General features: G+C 40.8%; 1 protein-coding gene across 1 annotated transcript; it reads right to left on the bottom strand.

Annotated features, from left to right (window-relative positions):
- Nucleotides 1-5,616: 5,616 nt before the first annotated feature.
- MRPL42 (mitochondrial ribosomal protein L42) lies at nt 5,617-24,236 on the bottom strand (the record flags this gene model as incomplete). Its single annotated transcript, XM_080706355.1, has 5 exons — nt 24,101-24,236; nt 22,596-22,659; nt 21,353-21,437; nt 11,189-11,352; nt 5,617-5,662 (listed from the first exon to the last, which is right to left on the bottom strand). Exons 1-5 carry the CDS (start codon nt 24,171-24,173, stop codon nt 5,617-5,619), a joined length of 432 nt encoding a protein of 143 aa, XP_080562481.1. The 5' UTR covers nt 24,174-24,236.
- Between the last annotated feature and the right edge of the window lie 204 nt (nt 24,237-24,440).

Genomic DNA, 24,440 nt, shown 5'->3' on the forward strand with positions numbered 1-24,440 from the left:
TTTGAACGGGAGTGAGTGGAGGTCCACAGCGAAGGAGCTCGGACAGAGGAGAAGCTGAAGGCGGGTTCCTGGGTTTAAAATTTAAAAAAAAAAAAGAATGATCAATCAGGATATTAACAGCATTATTTATGATGTGGAACCAACAGAAACAATGATAATGTCTACCGGCAGGAAGTTAATTAAGTTATGACAATCCAGATTGTAGACTATGTTACCCATAAAATGAGAGTATTTAATGATATAGAAAAGAGATTTCTTATTAAGTGAAAAGAGGAAGTTGCAAAGCAGCACGCATGATAAGCCCTACTTTTATTTCTAAAATATATTCAGGTGGTCAAATTAAAAAAATGTACGTAAAGATGTTAACTGCTCTCTTTAGGCGGGGCAATTGTTTTTTATACTTAGACTCTGATTTTTAAAAATAAGTGAATTATAGTCGTGCTTGGAAAAACAATGCCATTAGCTTCTCCACAATTAGTAGTTTTACAGATGTTTGATGGATGGATCGACAGAATGAAAAATGGCTCCACTTATTCTACTAGCTATTTTTAACTAAGGAATATCCAAACGTGCTCATTGAAGAGCTTTAAGAAAGTCAGTCTTTGTGTGAGGGACATTCAGATCAAACCTGTGTGCGGGTGCCCTCTGGTGGCTTTACTTTTTTTTTTTTTTTTTGCCGGTGTGCGATGGAAGCTGGGGGCATTTGACCTCCGGGCTACACCCCCTGCCCTATTTTTTATTCTTTATTTTGAAACAGGGTCTCACTGAGTTGCAGAGGGCCTCACTAAGTAGCTGAGGCTGTCCGTGAACCGTGATCCTCCAGTCTCAGCCTCCCGAATGCAGGGATTACAAGCGTGCGCCACCACGCCCGGCAATAATGTATTTTTTAACAATTCGAGGCATGTTACTCTACCTCATCCATGGAAACACAAACTGTGTTGCTTTTCATGAAGCTAAATTTATTCTATGTACGTTTGTACGTGTGTATTAGCAGTGAGGATTAAAACCAGGGGTATTCTACCTCCAGCTACACCCTCCACCAGGCCTTTTTAATTTTTTTAATAAATTTCTTTTCTTTTTTTTTTTTTGTTTGTGTATTTAGATTTGGCACTGGGGATTGAACCCAAGGGCATTCTACCTCCAAGCTACACCCCCAGTCTATTTTATTTTTATTTGGAAACTGGGTTTTGTTAAGTAAAATAAAAAATGTGGGTACAGCGGAGTGTGCAAAACACGAGAGCGGTCCGGTACATGTGGCATTAAAGATTTAATGGCACGGCTCTCCCAGGGATGGGGCGAGGCACCCAGGGGCCCGCGCGCCCATCCTTCTTCCTTTTTTTTTTGTACTGGGGATTGAACCAGGGGTGGTCTACTTCTAAGCTACTCCCCTAGCCCTATTTTTTTAAGCAGGATCCCACTAAATTGCTGACGGTCTTGCTAATTGCTGCATCTGGCCTCCCACGTGCAATCCTCCTGCCTCAGCCTCCCAAGGACTGGTATTACAGAACCACACCCAGTTTAAATCTAATCAGTTTGTAAGACCCGTCCACTTTAGGTAATTCTTAAGTGTCTGCTAAAACAAATAAGTGGATATTTCACCAAATTTTTAGTGATAGTGAATAAAAGGTTTGTATCTCTGGGGTGGGGGGCGGTGGAAGAAACAAGGAAAAGTGATTCTGGTGATGAAATATGTTCTTAAAGATCAGCAACCCAAGCCGGGCGTGGTGGCACACGCTTGTAATCCCCGCGCTTGGGAGGCGGAGACAGGAGGATCGCGCGCAGGTTCGAAGCCAGCCGCGCTGGCGTAAGAGACCCTGTTTCAAAAATATAAAATAGGTCTGGGAGTGTAGCCCGGAGGTAGAAGGGCTTCCAGGAACCCCAGTACTGCAAAAAAAAAAAAAAAAAAAAAAAAAAAAAAAAATCAGCAACCCATGAGAACCAGAATTCCAGGAACTACACTGTTAATCTATAATTCCAATACAAACAAACAAAAGAACTTGGGGTGTAGCTCAGAGGTAGAACACACTTGGATTCAATCCCCAGTAACACACACACAATCATATGTGTATGGATTAATACACGTTGCCCTAACACTAGTTTGGTGCAACTTTTTTTTTTTTTTTTTTTTTTTGCAGTACTAGGCATGGAACCCAGTGCCGGGGTCCAGCCCTAGCAAGAGTCGGGGTTCGTGTGCTGGTGAGAGGAGAGCCGAGGTCGAATGAGAGAAGATCTGTCACACGAGACCAGGTTCAAACTTCTTCGTTTATTCAGAACTTACAACAATCTTTATACTTTTTTTCATGCAGCACAGAAAAAACCATATTCACGTAAGCAGGAAAGTTCAAAAGAGAAAAAGACCTCAGGGAGGGTGCCAGACATTTACTGAATCATAGAAAGTCAGCTCTGTCTCGTATCACAAGGCCAGCTTGAGCCTAATCTTATACGTTGGCTCAAACTAAGGTCAGCTTGAACTTCATCTTTTGGCCCAGACTTTGTCCTTGGGAAAAAAATTCTTTGCTGAGTCTCTCACAAGCCATCGCACACCTGTTTTAGTTATAATGCTTACACTAAAATTCCAATTACACATATTGATCCAAATAATCTTAAAATAACTTTTTTAATAAGGAGATACTATTCATATTTCATGGGGGGCTTAGGCTCTTGCATGCCCCCTGACTGAACTTTGGCTCAAGGTCAGCATGAGCTGCTTTAGCAACCCAGGGGCATTCTACCTCTGAGCTACACCCCTAGCCCCGGCCCTATTTTTTTATTTTGTGTGTGTGTGTGTGTGTGTGTGTGTGTGTGTGTGTGTGTTACTAGAGATGGACCTCAGGAGTATTCTACCTCTGAGCCACACCTCCAGCCTTATTTTTTTATTCTTTATTTTGAAACAGGGTCTCACTGAGTTGCAAAGGGCCTCACTAAGTAGCTGAGGCTGGCCGCAAACCCGGATCCTCCTGTCTCAGCCTCCCAAATGCTGGGATTACAAGCATGCACTACCACACCCAGCTTTATTCTTTATTTTGAAACAGGGTCTCACTGAGTTGCAAAGGCCCTCACTAAGTAGTAGCTGAGGCTGTCCTTGAACTGTGATTCCCCCCCCCCCAGCCTCCCAAATACTGGAATTACAAGTGTGAGCCACCACGCCTGGCTGAAACTTTATTTTTAATTGGTGCTGGGATTGAACCCACGGGCATTCTACCTCTGAGCTATACCCCCAGATGTATTTTATTTTTTATTTGGAAGCAGGGTCTCCCTAAATTGCTGAGGCTGTGTTATGGTTAGATAAAGAATGTTCACCCGAAGAACTTAGTTTTTGTTTTTTGTTTTTTTTTTGTGGTACTGGGGATGGAACCCAGGGGCTTTCTACCTCTGAGCTACCCTCCCAAGCCTATTTTATATTTTAATTGGAAACAAGGTCTCACTAAATTGCTGAGAGCCTAAGTAGCTGAGGCACAACCTCCTGTCTCAGCTTCCCATATATGGGGATTACAAGCCTGCGCCACCACGCCCAGTTCCTGTAATTTCATTAATGAATAAATCCATTGTAATGGATTTAGTGGGCAATAACTTGAGCAGGTACTGTGTAGCAAGAGGAATTAGATCCCTGGGGGTGCCGTCTAGGGCATTTTAGGTGGTTCCTCCTCCCCTGCTTGCTCTTGATTCAGCCTTTATGATGGAGAGCACAGCCTTGCTCTCCTCTCTCTGCCAAGCCTTGACCTCACTTATACTGAATCTGGAATCTCTAAAAAACTGTGAGCAAATAAATCCTCCTTCCTCTAAATTGTGATCAGTTGGTTTGTATTATAGCGGTGGGAATGTTGACTGAGACAGAAATAATTACTGGAGACACGGGGACAGGGCTGTATCTAAGTCTAACCATGTGTTTTGTGAGTCTTTGAAAATGGTTTGTAGGAAGAAGTTGAAGGGGCAGAACGTGGCTAGAAAGGGAGGATAGTAAACTGCTCTCAGAAGATTTTGGAGGGCAAAGAGGATAGGATAAATGGAGAAGAGGCCACGTGTGTTGTATCCTGGCAAAGAACTCATCAGCGTCTTGCCCTTGTCCTGAGGTTTAAAGATGATGGACTGGATAAACTGGCAGAGGAAACAGGAAAACAGCAGGTATCCAAACTGCCTTATGGATACTGATGTCCTCATTCAGTGACTTGTACACAAATTTTGGGAGCAGAAAGCAAAGAGGTTTTATAGATTTACAGTTTGGCCAGAAAGGCATGTGTAAAGCAGGGGCCCCACCGAGAGATGGTGTCATGAAAGAAAATAAGATGGATAAAGGGAGGGTCATTGTTTTGCAAAGGAAAAAAAAAATGTGAGGCCGGGTTTCTTTCCTTTTTTTTGCGGGTCTGGGGATGGAACCTGGGGGCATTCAACCTCTGGGCTATACCCCCTGCCCTATTTTTTATTCTTTATTTTGAAACAGGGTCTCACTAAGTTGCAGAGGTCCTCACCTAAGAAGCTGAGGCTGTCCACGAACCGCGATCCTCAGGTCTCAGCCTCCCAAATGCTGGGATTACAAGCGTGCGCCACCACACGCCTCGGCTACTTAGTGAGGCTCTCAGCAACTTAGTGAGACCCTGTTTCCAAATAAAGTAGAAAGTAGGTCTGGGAGTATAGCCCAGAGGTAGAAAGCCCCTGAGTTCTCTAGTACCACACACAAAAAAAAGGTAGACTTGAATATAAAATAAAATAAAATAGGAAAATAAAATAGGTTTCTCCAAATAAGAGTATCAAATCTAAGCCGGGCGTGGTGGCGTATGCTTGCAATCCCAGTACTTGGGAGGCTGAGACAGGATGACCGCAGGTTCACAGCCAGCCTCAGCTACTTAGGGCCCTCTGAAACTTAGTGAGACCCTGTTTCAAAATAAAGAATAGGCCGGGCGTGGTGGCGCACGCTTGTAATCCCAGCATTTGGGAGGCTGAGACCTGGAGGATCACAGTTCGCAGACAGCCTCAGCTACTTAGTGAGGCCCTCTGCAACTCAGTGAGACCCGGTTTCAAAATAAAGAATAAAAAATAGGGTAGGGGGTGTAGCTTGGAGGTCAAATGCCCCTGGGTTCCATCCCCAGACCAGCAAAAAAAAAAAAAAAAAAAAAAGAATAAAAAACAGAAGCCGGATGTGGTAGCACATGCTTGAAATCCCAGCATTCAGAAGGCTGAGACCGGAGGATCACGGTTTGCAGACAGCCTCTGGTACTTAGTGAGGCCCTTTACAACTTAGTGAGATCCTGTTTCAAAATAAAGAATAAAAAATAGGGCTGGTGGGTGTCACTCGGAGGTTGAATGCCCCTGAATCCATTCAGAGACCTGCAAAAAAAAAAAAAAAAAAAAAAGAATAGAAAATAGGGCTGGCATTGTAGCTGGGAGGTAGAATGCCCCTGGGGTTCCATCCCTAGTAATACACACACACACACACACATACACACACACCCCAGAGAGTATTAAATCCAGAACTAATATATATGTACAAATATACATTATCCTAATATGTGAAAAAACATTTTATTATTTTACTATATAACATATTAGTGAATACACCAGATTGCATCTTCTCAAATGGCAAATGAAGCACAGGATACTATTTCTCCTCAAACCTCAATATCATCTGTCTTTCGGAGGATTCAATTTCATACGACGTCTGTGATACCTTGAAAAGAAAATATCTCAGATAAGATTATTTTAGTAAAGGTCAATAACTCCTGATAGAAAAAAAAAAAATTTTTTTTAACTAGGGATTGAACCCAGGAGCACTGTATCTCTGCATTACAACCCCAACCTCTCCCTTTCTTTTTGTTTTTATTTTTTTTTTTTTGAAACAGGATCTTGCTAAATCGCTGAGGTTGGCTTTGAACCTGTGATAACCTTGTCTCAGACTTGGAATTATGGAGATTACAGGTATGCACTAGGGACGAGGGTTAAAGGAGAGAGCTGACTGGAAGAGGACAGATGGGAACTTTTTGGAGGAACAAATACTCTAAAGTGGTAATTATAAAACTGTTTATTTTGTCAATACTTACTGAATTATATATTTAAAATTGGGAATTTGTGTGTATGTGTAAAACATACCTTAAAAAAAAAACAACTAAGAAAAGATTAGCCAGGCCTGGTGGCCCATGCTTGTAATCCCAGTTCTTGGGAGGATAAAACAGGAGGATTGCAGGTTTTAGGCCAGCCTCAGGAACTTAGCGAGAACCTGTTTCAAAATAAAATAGGGCTGAGGATATAGCCGGGAGGTAAAATGCCCCTGGGCTCAATCCCCAGTTCCACAAAAAATAAAAAAAGAAAAAGAAAAGATACAAGCTGGGTATGATGGTGCATGCTTGTAATCCAGTACTTGGGAAGCTAAGACAGGAAGATCACTGGTTTGAAGCCAGCCTTAGCAACTTAGTGAGGTCTCTCAGCAACCTAGTGGGACCCTGAAGGCCTCAAGGTTCAATCCCCAGTGGAAGGAAGGGAGAAAGGAAGGAAAAGATGCAGACAGGTGTGGTGGCACAAACATGTAATCCTGGTACTTGGGAGGCTGAGATAGGAGGATCACAGGTTTGAGGCCAGCCTCAGCAATTTAATGAGGCCCTCAGCAACTTAGTGAGACTCTGTTTCAAAATAAAAAATGTAAAACAGGTAAAGCCCAGAGGTAGAACGCCCTAGGTTCAATCCCCAGTACCACAAAAAGAGAGAGAGAGAGAGAGAGAGAGAGAGAGAGAGCGCGCGCGAGCAAGCAAGCTTCAAAAAGAATGGGTTAAGAGGAAACCTGAGTAGGAAAAAATACTAACCATATTATTATTGAGCATATATCATATTCCAGTTACTTAATGTCAAAACCACCACATAAATTAAGCATTTTATTTGCTTTAATAGATTACCAGATCTGGGTGTGGTGGCACACACCTGATGAAATAGTTGAACTGTAGGGTCATGGCCAGCCTCAGCAACTTACTAAGACTCTGTGGAGATTCTTCTCCGGGACTTGGGAGGGAGAGGCCTGAGAGGGGAAACCGAACAGCTGCCTGATGGGCAGCCGCCCTGAACAGTTGCCTGATGGGCAGCTGTCCTGAAATGAAAGCAACAGCTGCCTGCTGGCAGCCATACTGAAATGTAGCTGCCTGATGAGCAGCGGCCCTGAAATGAACGCGCGGACGATCGCCTGATGGGCAACTGACCAAGTTTATCCTCTAAAACCAAGATTTTATACCCTTCTCCAGGGAAATTAATCATCAGATCCCAGTAGAAAAGTGTAAACACCAAAGAACAATAGTGGGGTATTAAGGGAAGGACATGTAAATCACCAGTCATAAGCAAGACAAAAGGAAGACCTGTGACATCACTGGTCTTGTGATGAAGATCAGCCCCTGGCCTTACAGGTGGCCTTAGAGGGCAAATTCCAGAAAGACAATGGTCACACCCAGAGTTTTGGAGAATTCCACCTTTCGTGGAACCTCCTTTAACTCTGCCCATGTCCTCCTTCACTTAGTGAGAGCCTGTTTCAAAATAAAAAGGCCTGGGAGGTGTGGCTCAGAGGTAAAATACCCCTGGGTTCAATCCCAAGGCCACACATACACACAAAAAAAAGCATTACAGAATTGCTGAATTAGCAATACAAAAAGCACAAAACTGAGCAGCCATGAGGTGGGGCTTTCATACAGATAGAGTTCAATGGCGTTCACCTGTGGGGAGATGCATGAGTAGCGACAGAGATTCTTATTCCATACCAGTGCTTAGCAGTACTTTTGGAGGGAGACTGGGAATGCAGCTCAGTGGCAGAAAGCATCCCCAGCATCACCAGCACCACAATAAATAAAAACTTAGGCCAGGCAGGGTGGCACACACTTGTGATCCCAATACTTAGAAGGCTGAGACAGGAGAGGAACAGGTTCACAGCCAGCCTCAGAAACTTAGTGAGACCCTGTTTCAAAGCTAAAAATAAAATAGAGCTGGGGGTATAGCTCAGAGGTAGAATGCCCCTGGGTTCCATCCCCCATACCCCCCAAAAAAAGATAAAAGAAAGAATTTCATACCTCTTTTTTTCTCTTGCTAGTGGTACTGGGAATGGAACCCAGGGGCATTCTACCTCCAAGTTACAACCCCAGCTTTATTTATATTTTTTAAGCAGGGCCTCACTAAGCTGCAGAGGCTCTAAGTTACTAAGGCTGGCTGAGAACCTGTGATCCTCTTATCTCAGTCTCCCAAGTACTAGGATTGCAAGTGTGCATGACCACACCAGCTGACGTTTTATCCTCTTCATAAAAATTTAACTAAAAAAGTGTTATATGTGGGCATAGTGGCACAGGCTTGTAATTCCAGCATTTGGGAGGCGGAGACCAAAGGACTGTGGTTCACGGGAAGTTTCAGCTGGTTAGCAATGCCCTTCACAACTCAGTGAGACCTGTTTCAAAAATAAAAAGATGAGCTGGGTGTGGCGGAGCACGCTTGTAATCCCAGAGTTTGGGAGGCTGAGACAGGAGGATCGCACAGGTTCGAAGGCAGCCTCAGCCACTGAGGGAGGCTCTCAGCAACTTAGTGAGACCCTGTTTCCAAATAAAGTATAAAATTGGTCTGGGAGTATAGCCCGGAGATAGAAAGCCCCTGGGTTCCAGCTCAAGTACCACTAATAATAATAATAATAATAATAATAATAATAATAATAATAGTAATAATAATAATAATAAATAAAAAGACTAAGCTGGGCGTGATGGCACATGCTTGTAATCCCAGCATTTGGGAGGCTGAGACAGAAGGATCACAGGATCACAGTTCGCCGACAGCCTCAGGTACTATTTCTGAAGCCCTTTGCAACTCAGTGAGACCCTGTTTCAAAATAAAGAATAAAAAATAGGGCTGGGTGTGTTGCCCCGGGTTCTATCCCCAGTACCGCAAATAAATAAATAAATAAATAAATAAATAAATAAATAAATAAATAAGAAAGACTAAAAAGTAGGGCTGGGGGTTTATCTCAGAGAGGTACAATACCCCCCTGGGTTCCATCCCCAGTACTGCAAAAAAAAAAAAAAAAAAGTGTTATATAGCCAGACATGGTGCTATACACCTGTAATCCCAGTACATGTTTTTTTTTTTGTTTTTTTTTGGTGTGTGGTACTGGGGGGTGGAACCCAGAGGCTTTCTACCTCCAGGCTATACTCCCAGACCTATTTTTTATATTTTATTTGAAAACAGAGTCTCACTAAGTTGCTGAGAGCCTCACTAAGTAGCTGAGGCCGGCTTCGAACCTGTGCGATCCTCCTGTCTCAGCCTCCCAAGCGCGGGGATTACAAGCGTGCACCACCACGCCCAGCTAAGTAATCCCAGTACTTGAAAGGCTGAAACAGGAGGATCTCAAGTTTGAGGACAGCCTGCAACTTATCAAGACCCTGTTTCAAAATTTAAAAAAAAGGGCTGGACTGTAGTTTGGAGGCAGAATGCTCCTGGGTTCAATCCCCAGTACAAGAAAGGAAAAAAAAAAAAGATATTATATATTTCCAGTTATTAAATTCATAATGGGTCCCATATTTTGTTGCTACAACTTAAAAATCATAAACTATTAGTAAATCATTCTTCTGTATATTACCTGAGGCTTAGGGAGAAATAGTCAGTGAATCTAGTACTTGCAAATGGCTTATGGTACCTTATTCTAAATTTTGTATATAGATACTAAATAAATACTTGTTGAATGATCTGAAAAGACAATGATCCAGGTAAAATTTTTCTTGCATATAAACTAATATCTGATTTTTTTCTGCTGAGCTCTGTATTAGGATAGTTATCAGGATAATCGATATCTTTACTAAATAAGAGTTTGCTTACAACTGAAAATGCCTAATAAACTAGGTATGGTGGTGCACATCTGTAATCCCAGTACTTGGGAGGCTGAGACAGGAGGAACCCCGGGTTCAAAGACAGCATCGGTAAATAGTGAGACTCTCATCAACCTAGCAAGACCCTGTTTCAAAATAAAAATAAATTAGGGCTGGGGATATAGCTCAGAGGTAGAATGCCTCTGGGTTCAATCCCAGCACCACTAAAAAAAAAAGTGCTCTTAATCCTGATAGGAAAAGACATACCAGATTAAATTGAATGGCAGTCAAAAACTAGTTAGGAGTAATAAGATTAAATAAGTGTTGGGAGGCTGAGACAGGAGGATCACACAGGTTTGAAGCCAGCCTCAGCTACTTGGTGAGGCTCTCAGCAACTTAGTGAGACCGTTTCCAAATAAAATATAAAAATAGGTCTGGGAGTATAGCCCGGAGGTAGAAAAGCCCCTGGGTTCCACCCCCAGTACCACAAAAATAAATAAATAATTAAACAAACAAGTGAATAAAATTAAACATAGGCAGGGTATGAACACAGATATCTGAAGATAATAAACTTGGTTATAAGACTCCTGGTAGTTTTCCTGCCTGCAGTTTTGCCCCTTTAAGTGACAAGCCTTCAGAGGATTTTTCTAACTTCAGTGACTTGGTTGTGAACAATGGTTACAGAAGACGGCAGTAACATAGAATATGCAGGGAGGAAAAAAAATACTGAAAGCCATTACAGAAGTTCAAGGCTAGACTGACACTGCAGCATCTGGGTAGCATGACAAACATGTAAGCTAAACCTGAGAGATGCTACGACTCACAGAACTCTTAGACATGACGAAGCCAGGATGATGGGCGTGTCCACGGTCCTAACACTTGGGAGAGCGAAAGAACGATCACAGGCGAGGCCAGCCTCGGCAACTCAGACCATTTCAGAACAGAAAGAAAAAGGGCTAAGCTGTAGCTCTGAAGGAGAATGCACACGAAAAAGGCTTTGATTAGATTTTCTCATTAAAATAAAGGAGTGAAGTAGGATTTCATTTCAACTACTGTATATAGATTTAAAAATACAATACAGCATGCCTGTAATCCCAGCTATTCAGTCTAAGGTTGGAAGATTACAAATCTGAGGCCCACCTGGACAACTCAGTGAGACCCCTGTCTCCAAATTTTTAAGAAGAGAGAGAGTAGTGAGGATGTACTTCAGTAGTAAAGTACCCCTGAGTTGAATTGCCAGTACTGGAAAAATGTATGCTATAGTACGTGATTGTACGTGGGATTAATTTCCCCATGCAGAATACCAATTCAGAAGTTGTGAGTGCGATGAAACTGTGTTCTATTAGTTTGTGTAGTGGGAGATGAAGGAAGAAAATCAAACTTACTGTCCATGAGGATACCAACGGTGCTTAGTAGTAAAGAACATTTTGCTAAGTTGTTCTATCATGGGTCCTTGCTCAAGGGGTTCATCTTTCTCTTCCAATCTGGTTTTCAGCACTTGTTCCTGTGTTTCTTCATTATTGTGCACAGGATCAGGTCGAGGGATAGGCTACAAAATAATCAGTAACAAACAACATTAAAATGTAGAATTAAACAAACATATTAAAGTCAATCACTAAGCCAAGCATGGGAAGGAGGGATGGGGAGGGAATGGGGTGGGAACTGGGTAAGGGCTCACTGGGCGATGTGTGCATGTATGTCTCCGCCATCTTTTATCCCATTAAGATGTATGACTACAATGCACCAATAAAAAAAATTTTTTAAATGTAGAATTAAATGTAACCAGACATGGTGGTTCACACCTATAATCCCAGTATTTGGGAGGCTAAGACAGGAGGATCATAGGTTCCATGGTGGCAGTGTAGTATCTCAGTGCGACCCTGTTTCAAAATTTAAAATAAGGGGGAATTGGGAAAGGACTAAATCAGAGATGTGTGCATGTATGCCTCTACCATCCTGTACTCCAATTAAGATGTATGACTATAATGCACCAATAAGAAAAAAGAAAATAAGAGATAGGAGGACACAGGTTCGAGGCCAGCCTAAGCAATTTAGATTCTCAACAACCTGGTGTTTTTGTTTTGTTGGTACTGGGTATTGAATCCAAGGATCTTCCTCCACCTCAGAGCTACACCCCTGAGCCATTTATTTATTTATTTGTAAACGGGGTCTCAACAGGTTGTTGAGAGTCTGGCTAGCAAAACTGCTGAGGCTGGTCTCAAACCCATGATCATCCTGCCTCAGCCTCTCAAGTACTAGGATTATAGGCATGTAACACCACGCCTGGCCAATAATAATATTCTTACTCAGTTATTTTTTATAATAATAAGATACTTGTTACTTTAGTTTCTATTTTCTCAAAGTATAAATTGGGCCTATTATTTCTTAGCTTAAAAGTTTACAGTTAAGCCAGGCATGGTGGCACACGCTTGTAATCCCCGTGCTTGGGAGGCGGAGACAGGAGGATTGCGCAGGTTTGTAGCCAGCCTTGCTGGCTTAAGAGAACCTGTTTCCAAATAAAAATATAAAAATGGGTGTCTGGGAGTGTAGCCCGGAGGTAGAAGGGTTTCCAGGAAGCCCAGTACCAAAAAAAAAAATGTTTACAGTTAGCTGGGTGTGGTGGCAGACACTTATAATCCCAGCATTCAGGAGGCTGAGACCGGAGGATTGCGGTTCGTTACTTAGTGATGCCCTTTGCAAGCTCAGTAAGACCCTGTTTCAAAAATAAAAAGACTAAAAAAATAGGGCTGAGGTATAGCTTGAGAAGTATAATGCACCTGGGTTCTACCCCCAGTACTAAAGAAAAAAAAAGTTTACAGTTTACCTTTGTATCATTAAGATGACAATGAGAAATCAATAGTTGGGGAAAAAAAAAAAAAATATATATATATATATATATTTTTTTTTTTTTTTTTTTTTGCAGTACTAGGGATGGAACCCAGAGGCATTCTACCTCCAAGCTACACCCCCAGCCCTATTTTTTTAATTCTTTATTTTGAATCAGGGTCTCACTAAGTTGCAAAGGGCCTCACTAAGTAGCTGAAGCTGTCTGCAAACCCTGATTCTCCAGTCTCAGCCTCCCAAATGCTGGGTTTACAAAAAAAAAAAAAAAACAAAAAAAAAAAAACAAAAAAAAAAACATGCCCAACTTGGAAATGATATTTCTTTTTTTCTTTTTTTTTTTTTGGTGGGTCTGGAACCAAGGTCATTCGACCTCTGAGCTACACCCCCTGCCCTGTTTTTTATTCTTTATTTTGAAACAGGGTCTCACTGAGTTGCAGAGGGCCTCACTAAGTAGCTGAGGCTGTTAGTGAACCGCGATCCTCTGTTCTCAGCCTCCCAAATGGTGGGATTATAAACGTGTGCCACCACGCCCGGCTCCTTGGAAATGATATTTCTGAGAGCCAACTGAAGCAGGAAATGTTTTCAATGTTTTCATTTCAAGTAACTTAAATGTCATTAATGCTTTATGGTAATTTGGGTAGTTCCCTGTCCCCCCCCCCCCCCAAAGACATTAGTTACTGAAACTTTTACCTATTCAACACATATGAGTGGATAACGGATTCCCATCAGTAATAGTGGCTCACTAAATCCTGTAAGAATCACTGATTTGAGCTGTGGCTCTAATTCAGTGGTAGAGCGCTCACCTAGTCTGCACAAGGCCCTGGGTTCAGCCCAGTACTCGGGAGGCTGACACAGGAGGACTGTAGGTTTGAGGACAGCCTCATAAGTAGAGAGACTCTCACCAACCTAGTGAGACCCTGTTTCAAAATAAAAATAAAACAGGACCGGAGAGTGTAGCTCAGAGGTAGAATGCCCCTGGGTTCAATCCCCAATACCACATACAAACTAAAAAGAAAGAATCATGAGTGGCACGTACCTGCAATCCCACTAGTTGGGAGGCTGAGACAGTAGGACAGCCTCAGAAAGTAGTGAGGCCCTCAGCAACCTAGTGAGATCCGGTTTCAAAGCAACAAAAAAAACTGACCTAGAGTTTAACGCAGAGGTAGAATGCCCGAGTTCAATCACACTTGATGAATCAAGTTACCTGTATTTTAATATTAATGTGTGTAACAATGGTTATAACATTTAACAATACGATGTTATAATCATGAAAATAACTACCCATAATGCATATAACAATTATAATATTGCCTTGTCTTACAAATCATATATATTACAGAAAATCTGACTTTACAATCAGATATGAAACATTCAAAGATGTAACGAAGTTTACATTCATGCAGTATTACCAACAATTGCGACATTCTACCACTGAATAAAATATTATAGCATATACTTGTATCCAGCTTATGTTCACAAACAAGATGTCCTCTTAGAATGCACTGATTAAGTACTTTAGAAAAGCAAAGTACTAAAAGTATCAGTAGGAAGTAGACAGGAGTCAAGTCAGAGCCTTGCCAAAGACAATATTCTAAGAAGGTTAAAAAACATAAGTAACCGAGCACAGGCAAGAACACCGAAGAGGTCATTTTTAGAAATGAATTTTGAAGCCAGGTGTGGGGCACACGCCCGGAATTCCAGTACTTGGGAACTGACACAGGAGGACCTTGGCCTCAGCGACTTAGCAAGGCCCTCAACAACTTAGTGAGACCCTATTTCAAAATAAAAAATAAATAAATAGGGTTAGAGGTGTAGCTTAGAGGTAAAAAAGCCTCAAGCACAATTCCCAGTATTGTTAAAAGAAAAAAAAACTTGAAACATCAGATTATGAAAGGTTCAAAGACTAAAAAGGAACCACTTACAGTGGTGTAGTCCTCCTTGATAGTGTAGAGAATGAAGAGGAGGGGGTAAAAAAGAGGTTAAGAACAGGCACTGTAGTCTGATTCTGCCATTTAGCACCTCTGTGGCCTTAGGCAAGTTTGATGAGGATTAAGTAAAATAATAAGATTTCCTGTCCCCCGTAGTCTAAGAATTTAATATATGATAGGTAGCCATTAACATTTCTTATAAGGCCCTAAACAGAAAAAAGTGATATAAATGAATTTTTTGGTTTTATTTTCGAACTGGGGATTGAACCCAGGGGCATTTCAGAATTACACTCCCAGCCCTTTTTATTTTGAAGCAGGGTCTCCTAAATTGCCAAGGCTGGCCTCAAATCTGTAATCCTCCTATGGAAGCCTCCAAATACTGGGATTATAGGCATAAGCTACAACCCAGCTTATATAAACAAATTTTTGTTTGTTTGGTGGTACTGGGGGTGGAACCCAGAGGATTTCTACCTCCGGGGCTATACTCCCAGACCTTTTTTTTTTTTTTTTTTGGAAACAGGGTCTCACTAAGTTGCTGAGAGCCTCACTAAGTAGCTGAGGCTGGCTTCGAACCCATGCAATCCTCCTGTCTCAGCCTCCTAAGCGTGGGGATTACAAGCGTGAGCCACCACGCCCAGCTTATATAAACAAATTTTAAAGAGGAAGTGGTTCTCAGACATTTAAAGTAATTTTTTTTTTTTTTTTTTTTTTGGTGGTACTGGGGTTCCTGGAAGCCCTTCTACCTCCAGGCTACACTCCCAGACCTATTTTATATTTTTGAAACAGGGTCTCTTACGCCAGCGTGGCTGGCTTCGAACCTGCGCGATCCTCCTGTCTCCGCCTCCCAAGCGCGGGGATTACAAGCGTGCGACACCACGCCTGGCCATTTAAAGTAATTTTAAAAGATCATCTCTTAGCCAGGTGTGCTGGTGCACAGTTGTAATCCCAGCACTTAGGAGGCTGAGACAAGAGGATCACACAGGTTCAAAGCCAGCTGCAGCTATTTAGTGAGACTCTCAGCAACTTAGACCCTGTTTCCAAATAAAATATAAAATAGGTCTGGGAGTATAGCCCAGAGGTAGAAAAGCCTCTGAATTCCACTCCCAGTACCACCCAAAATTTAAATAAATATAAATAATAAATAAATAAATAAATAAATAAATAAATAAGAGATCATCTCTTTTGTATAAAGTGAAATACTAGTGAATGCCGTTGTAAAAATTATACGATGAGCCAGGCATGGTGGGCACATGCTTGTAATCTCAGCATTTGGGAGGCTGAGGAAGGAGGATTATGATTCACAAACAGCCTCAGCTACTTAGGAGGACCTTTGCAGCTCAGTGAGAACCTGTTTCAAAATAAAAAAAAAAAATAGGGCTGGGGACAGGCGTGGTGGCGCACTCTAGTAATCCCAGCATTTGGGGGGCTGAGACAGGAGAATCACGGTTCAAGGACAGCCTCCACTACTTAGTGAGACCCTTTGCAACTCAGTGAGACCCTTTTCAAAAATAAAGAATAAGAGCCGGGCATGGTGGCGCACACTTGTAATCCCAGCATTCGGGAGGCTAAGACTGGAGGATCGCGGTTTGCAGACAGCCTTAGCTACTTAGTGAGGCCCTGTCTCAAAATAAAATATAAAAGCTGGGCATGGTGGCGCACGCTTGTAATCCCCGGGCTTGGGAGGCTGAGACAGGAGGATCGCACAGGTTTGAACCCAGCCTCAGCTACTTAGTGAGGCTTTCAGCAACTTAGTGAGACCCTGTTTCCAAATAAAACATAAAATAGGTCTGGGAGTATAGCCCGAAGGTAAAAAGCCTTTGGGTTCCACCCCCAGTACCACCAAAATAAATAAATAAATAATAAAAACAATAAGGCAGGAGGTATAACTTGGAAGTCGAATGCCCCTGGGTTCCATCCCCAGACCAAGAAAGAAGGAAAGAAGGAAAGAAAGAGAGAGAGAAAGAAAGAAAGGAAGGAAGAAAGGAGGGAAGGAAGGAAGGAAGGAAGGAAGGAAGGAAGGAAGGGGCGTGGTGGCTCACACTTGTATTTCCAATGTTTGGGAGGCCGAGACAAGAGGATGGCACAGGTTCAAAGCCAGCCTCAGCTACTTAGAGAGGCTCTCAGCAACTTAGTGAGACTGTTTCAAAATAAAAACACAAAATAGGGCAGAGGGTATAGCCCGTAGATCAAATGCCCCTGGGTTCCTTCCCCAGACCCAGAAAAAATTAAATAAATAAAATAAAATAAAATAAAAAAAAAATAAAGAATAAAAAAAATAGGGCTAGGGGTGTAGCTCAGAGGTAGAATACCCCTGGGTTCCATCCTCAGTAACGCAAAAATAAGAAAAAAATAGAGCTGGGGGTATAGCTCGAAGGTAGAATGCTCCTGGGTTCCATCTCTAGTACCCCCCCCAAAAAAAAACAAACATATATATATATATATATATAGTACCCTGAGAGGTACTGAACATGGGATTAGAGATCAGAAAGAAACATGGGATTAGAGCTGTGAATCAATATGGAATCGCCTGCGTCAAAGCCTAACCAAAACAAAATCGGAGTAAGTAAATAAAGCTGGGAGGTTCTGGAGGAGGGCATCTCATACATTTACGCCTGATTAGAACTCGCACAAGAGGCTATGCCAGAACCACAACCTTGCAAAGGCCGCTGTAGCCTCACACACCTGCTTAACTACTGCCTGGTCAGCTGACACAGCCTCGACTGATCCTGTAGACAAGGACTGTGGTTTCTAAACAACTTATGCAGGCTTCCTTGTTTTGCCTTTAGGAACTCCCCCTTGTATCAACCTCTTGACCCACTCACAGTCCACTTGGCACTTGTATTCCCCTGGCAATGCTGGGTTACTCCCAAATAAACTCTTGAAATGTGGAGGCTCAATCTCTGCTGTTATTTGCATTGGCACAGATTGTAAGTAAGTTTTATCTCTTTTAGGTTTTTATATTTGTTGCTAAAGAGCAAATGTTTTAAATATTATCAAAATGTTATTAAGTAACAATAAATGTTCCTGTCTCTTTTACTGTTTCCAAGCATGCCTAATTATAATGTATCACAAATTCTCTTTGCTGTATATGGTTTAAAAAATATTTTTCAGTTGTAAAGATGAAAAGACACTGGCATGAATGGACTCTTTGAAGTCTGTAACAAGAGCTCCTGGCAGACTCCACAATTTTTTTATGTAGTACTCCTTGATCAAACTTCAAAGAAAGGGTATGTGTTTCAGTAAGATGAAAAAAACCTGAAACTGTCAACTTTATGAAACTCAAAACTATCCTCAATTTCCCTTGTTTTTCTTAAGAATTTTAAAATTTGACTGGGGCGGGGGGTTGTTGTTGCTGTTTTGGAGACTGAACCCAAAGGCATTCTATCTCCAAACCAACATCCCCAGCCCTACTTTATTTTTATTTTGAAACAGGGTCTTGTATTTTGTTAGTGATAGTCTCACTACTTGCTGAGGCTGTCCTTGAACCTGCGATCCTCCTGTCTCAGCCTCCCAAGTACTGGAATTAAAAATATGACTTTTGATCAGGGATGGTGCTACATTCTGGTAATCCCAGTACTTGGGAGGCTGAGATAGGAAAATCACAGGTTTGTGGTTATAGCCTCAGCTTAGCAGCCTCTGCAACTTAGTGAGACTTTGTTTAAAAAAAAAAATAAAAAATAGGGCTGAGGGTATAGCTTGGAGGTAGAATGCCCTAGTTCAATCCTTAGTGCCACACACACTCAAAAAAATAGAAAGAAATTTTCCACTAAATCAATATTTAAAAAGTGCTTATTTATATTTTTGCTTAATTTTTCTAAGTCATTTTTTTGTTTTGCTTTGTGTAATAACTTTATTTTCCTAAACTAGAAATTCTAAATTCTAGAAATACAGTTTTAGAATAATACTACTTTAAGACGGGCATGATGGCGCATGCTTATAATCCCAGCATTTGGGAGGCTGAGACAGGAGGATCAAGGTTCACAGACAGTCTCAGCTCCTACTTAATGAGGCCCTTTGCAACTCAGTGAGACCCTATTTCAAAATAAGAGATAAAAAAAATAGGGCTGAGGGTGTAGCTCGGAGGTAGAATGCCCCTGGGTTCCATCCCCAGTATACATACATACATACATACATACATACATACATATATGTATATCACACACACACACACACACACACACACACACACACACACGAATAATAGTACTTTAAACCAGGTGCAGTAGTCCACGTCTATAATTCCAGTATATATCTATAATCCCAGAGGCTGAGACAGGAAAACTGCAAACTTCAGGCCAGCTTCTGCAATTATGAAGACCCTCAGTCACTAAGCAAACTCTCGTTTCAAAATAAAATAAGCCGGAGCCAGGCGTGGTGGCGCACACTTGTAATCCCTGCATTCAGGAGGCTGAGACTGGAGGATCACGGTTCGTGGTCAGCCTCAGCTACTTAGTGAGGTCCTTTGCAAATCAGTGAGACCCAGTTTCAAAATAAAAAATGGGGCTGAGAGGCCGGGCATAATGGAACACGCTTATAACCCCAGCACTTGGGAGGCTGAGACAGGAGGATGGCACAGGTTTGAATCCAGCCTCAGCTACTTAGTGAGACCCTGTTTCCAAATAAAATATAAAATAGGTCTGAGGGTGTAGCCTGAAGGTAGAAATTCCCTAGGTTCCATCCCAGTACCACAAAATAATAATAATAATAATAATAATAATAATAATAATAATAATAAAAAAATGGGGCTGAGGGTATAGCTCAGAAGTAGAATGCCCCTAGGTTACATCTCCAGTACTACAAAAAAATAAAATAAAATAAGCTGGGCATGGTGGTACAGGGTTAATCTCAGTACTTGGGAGGCTTAGACAAGAGGATCTCAGGTTCGAGGCCAGCCTCAGCTACTTAGTGAGGCCCTTCACAACTTAATGAGACCCTGTCTCAAAATAAAAGATTAAAAAATAGGACTAAGGATGTACCTCGGAGGTAGAATGCTCCTGGGTTCAATTCCCAGTACTGAAATAAATGAATAAATGAATAAGTGAATAAAAAAATAAGCAAATGGGGCTGGGGTGTAGCTCAGAGGTAGAATGCCCCTGGATTCAATCCCCAGTACTAAAAACAAAAAATAAGTAAATAGGATATCATTCTTTACTAAAATACACATCAGACAGAAGTAGGAAGAAGGAACTTGTCATTTGCATCTAGGAAAAAAAACCAAGTTCAGCCAGATGTGGTGGCGCACACTTGTAATCTCAGCATTTGGGAGGCTGAGACAGGAGGATCGCAGTTCATGGACAGCCTCAGCTACTCAGTGAGGCCCTTTGCAACTCAATGAGACCCTGTTTCAAAATAAAGAATAAAAAATAGGGCTGGGGGTGTAGCTCGGAGGTAGAATGCCCCTGGGTTCAATCCCCAGTACCACCAAAAAAAAAAAAAAAAGGAATAAAAACTAGCAAAAGAAACAGCTAGTTTTATAACTAGCCCTAATGATTTTTAAAAAGATACTACTAGCCAGGCATGTTGGCACATGCTTGTAATCCCAGCATTCGGGAGGCTGAGACTGGAAGATCATGGTTCATGGACAGCCTCAGCTATGTAGTGAGGCCCTCTGCAACTTAGTGAGACCCTGTTTCAAAATAAAGAATAAAAAAATAGGGCAGGGATTCTAGCTCAGAGGTCAATGCCCCTAGTTTCCAATCCAGACCCGCAAAAAAAAAAAAAAGATACTACTAAATGCATCATTATCTTATTACTGTCCCCAGTAATTCAATCCTCAGTACCACGAAAGATAAAATAATAAAATAGGATGCCGGGTGTGGTGGCGCACACTTGTAATCCCCGCGCTTGGGAGGCATGCGCAGGTTCAAAGCCAGCCGCACTGGCTTAAGAGACCCTGTTTCCAAAAATAGGTCTGGGAGTGTAGCCCGGAGGTAGAAGGGCTTCCAGGAACCCCAGTACCACCAAAAAAAATAATAATAAATAAATAAATAAATAAATAAATAAATAAATAATAAAATAAAGTAGGGCTGATGATATAGCTTGAAGGTAATACAACACACAAAAAAAGTAAATAAAAGTTATAAAACAATCCAGGTATGGTTGCACACACCTGTAATCCCAGTACTTGGGAGACTGGGACAGGAGCACTACAGGTTTAAAGCCAGCCTCTGCAACTTTTTTTTTGGAGGGGTATTGGAGCTTGAACTAAGTGGCATTCTACTTCTAAGCTATGCTCCATTCATATATATATATATATATATATATATATATATATATATATATATATATATATATTATATACACACATATATAATATATATATACACACACACATATATACATATACATATATATTTTTTTTACTTGAGAGAATCTACATTGCTTAAAGTCTCACTAAGTTGCTGAGACTGCAATCCTCCTGTCTCAGCTTCCCAAGTACTGAGCCTCAGCAATTTAGCAAGACCCTCAGTAACTCAGTGAGACCCTGTTTATAAATAAAAAATACAAAAGGTAGGAGTGTAGCTAACAGGTAGAATATTTTAAAATAAAATATAATAGGGAGGGTGTAAATCAGAGGTAAAACGCCCCTGTGTTCAACCCCCAGCACTGCCAAAAAAAAAGATGAAAAAGAATAGAAAATCAAAGCAGAAAAAGAGCGAGGCCAGAAGACATACTCCAAATAAAGGAAATCAGACAATTCCCTCAGTTTTTGGTACTATAAGGAAGTATGAACATTCCTAAAAGAAAATTAAAAACCATGAGATTTTTCACACATACCTTGGTGTGTTCGTATGGTATGTCCACAGAAGGGTGGTAGCACACTATCGTCCTGCCGTCAGATGTCAAGGCAAGCTCTACTTTGCTTAAAAAAAAAAGTTTTCAGATTAGAATTATACTTTAAGGCATGAATGCTATTCTTAGAACTAAAATCAATGACAAATTCCTAAAGAGAAGATGTTGCATTACTGGACTGACAAACTGGTACCCTTAACATAGGGTACGGCTCTCTCAGCCCACAACAAAAGAGCTCAGAGATACACTATGAAGTACATTTTACATAACAGACGATAGGCAGTAGATTCTATTTCACCATGATTTTAAGGCTGAATAGCAGGACAGGACTACAATGAACATTTCAACAATCAAATTATTATTATTATTATTATTTTTTGCATGTCTGGGGATGGAACCCAGAGGCATTCGACCTCCAAGCTACAGCCCCTGCCCTATTTTTTTTTTTTTTTTTATTCTTTATTTTGAAACCGGGTCTCACTGAGTAGCAGAGGGCCTGAGTAGCTGAGGCTGTCTGCGAACCGCGATCCTCTGGTCTCAGCCTCCCGAATGCTGGGATTACAAGCGTGCGCCACCACGCCCGGCTCATCAAATGATTTTTGATAAAGCATGGAGTTTATACAATACAAAACATTTTTATGACTCAACCTATGTATATTAAAAAATGCTACCTAATCCAGTTTTATGGCTACTTATAATACTAAATGTACAATTAAAACTAGAGTCAAAAGAGAAGAAAAAAGTTTTTACTAACATTTGCAATAACTACTTCATAGCTTAGAAAAATAGATACAGTTTTTGCACATCATACTCTGCTGTGGAAGAAAAAGGCAGTGTCATATATATATATATAGTGACTGGAACTGAATAAATACCAAATAAATGGTACTGAATTAAATGTTTGTAATTTAGAATTACTGAATGTCAAACAAGAGATAATTATTTAAGCTAATAGAGACGAGCCCTAAGAAAAAAACTATACAAACTAATTAACTTCTACAAAAGCTGAAAGCATGCGTGAGGAAGAAAAGACAGCATTTCTAACGGCATGGAACACAATAAGGACTTTTAAAATATTTAATCCCAGATAATAGGTAAATAAGATTATGGAAACAATTTTTAAAACAAAATTAAAGAAATAATAATTAAAAAGGCAAGCAGAAAATAAAATTAACTAATTTCAGATACAGCTAAGACTGCTTTTTTTAAATTGAATTTTAATACATACCAATTATAGTCATCTGGAAGAGAAGAATATGTAGATTTGTGACAAACACAAGATAAAGCTCCATCTGCAAAAACCCCAAACAAAAAAACAGATTTGAGCATGTATTCTCACACCAATTTAAAACTAGTTTTATTCATTCAGCCATTACTTACCGTTTACTGTGAAACAGATTATGTCTGAACTAGGGGACAGGGATCAAGACCCTACCTACTAACGGGCTGAGAGAGATGACACAAGAAACTACTGCAATATAGAGGACCAGTGCTCAGGGCTGGTGAGCACTGGGAGAGACGGCCCTGGGACAGGCTGCCAAATGCAACCACACAGGTTCAAGAAGACCTTTCCCCTGGAGACGACGGCTACGGCGCTCTGAGGGATGAGGAACCGAGGAGGACTTGGTAAGGGGTGAGCACAAAGTTCCTTGTACAGGAAATAACAGGTACAAAGACCAGAGATAAAAAAGAAAGTATTTGAGTATTTTAACCTTTCCAATGACGAACATGAAGTATTTGGGCATTCCAGGGTATAGAGTTTATAAAGGAAAAAATATTAAGTGTTAAATACAGATAATTTGTTCAACAGTAACTTTTCTCAGTCAAAATGTTCACATTTCAAAGCATATTTTCATTTTTTACAATAACAAATTGAAGAGCTATAATTACATCATCATCATCATCATCATCATCATCATCATCATCATCATATTTGCAACTCAGTGAGACCGTTTCAAAATAAAGAAAAAAAAAAAAAAGAATTACTTGGGATATGGTTCTCAGGTAGAATGCCCATGGTTTCAACCACCAGTATCAATACATAAATAAATAAAAAGTAACAGGTGTAAATACTAAGTATAAATGTTTCAAATAAGAGAAAGTTATCCTGTAAGGATCCCTCACTTAAATCCCACTTGTGGTTTACACAGTTAACTAGTGTTTGAGCCACATCTTTTACTCTGCTTTTCTGCATGTGTACAGTACACACATGGTATATCAACTTTTAAACACAGAGACCCAAACCATATGACAGAAATGATTCTTTGACAGCCTTTTACTTTCTTTTCCATTTGGAAATGTTTTCATGTTTGGTAACAGCTGCATGATTTTCATAGTTTAGATATAGCACGCTGGGCGTGGTAGTACACGCTTGTAATCCCAGCATTCGGGATGCTGAGACTGGAGGATGGTGGTTCGCCAACAGCCTCAGCTACTTAGCGAGGCCCTTCACAACTCAGTGAGATTCTGTTTCAAAAAAATAAAAGACTAAAAAGTAGGGCTGGGGGTGTGTGCCTCGGTGTACAATGCCCCTGGGTTCCATCCCCAGTACTGAAAAAAAAGATGTAGCACAATTTATCCATTCCCCTTTTGACTGACATTTAAGTTTTCTCCCCTTTTTCATTATCACCAACATTCCCACAAAAATAGGTGTATACAATCTTAACGCATAAGTATTCTATACATGTGAAATGCTTAAAATTCTATTTAAACATTAAAAAAAAACTCACTTACTTTGAATTGGAACTACATTCTTCAAGATGGTTCCTTTTGATAGCACCCATTTTACTGCCACCACTGCTGCCATGGTATCATAAGACGATTACCAAGCGGTATGATAAAAGATGTTTTAAAAGAAGCTATCTTTAAAATCTGCTTCTAGGCACACCAATTTTCATTCCTGCTTAAGAAAAAAAAGAAAAATTTGAGTGGGGCCTATGGTACACTTAAAAACTATAAGAACAAACTAGGAATCACACTACCTAGCAATTCAGTCACCTGAAGCTAGGGTTTTAAAGAACTTTGCATTTCCATATAATGTAATAATAGGACAAAAAAAAAACATCAAATATAT

This window comes from Muscardinus avellanarius (assembly GCF_963383645.1).
Source record: "Muscardinus avellanarius genome assembly, chromosome: 11".
Classification (NCBI taxonomy): domain Eukaryota; kingdom Metazoa; phylum Chordata; class Mammalia; order Rodentia; family Gliridae; genus Muscardinus; species Muscardinus avellanarius.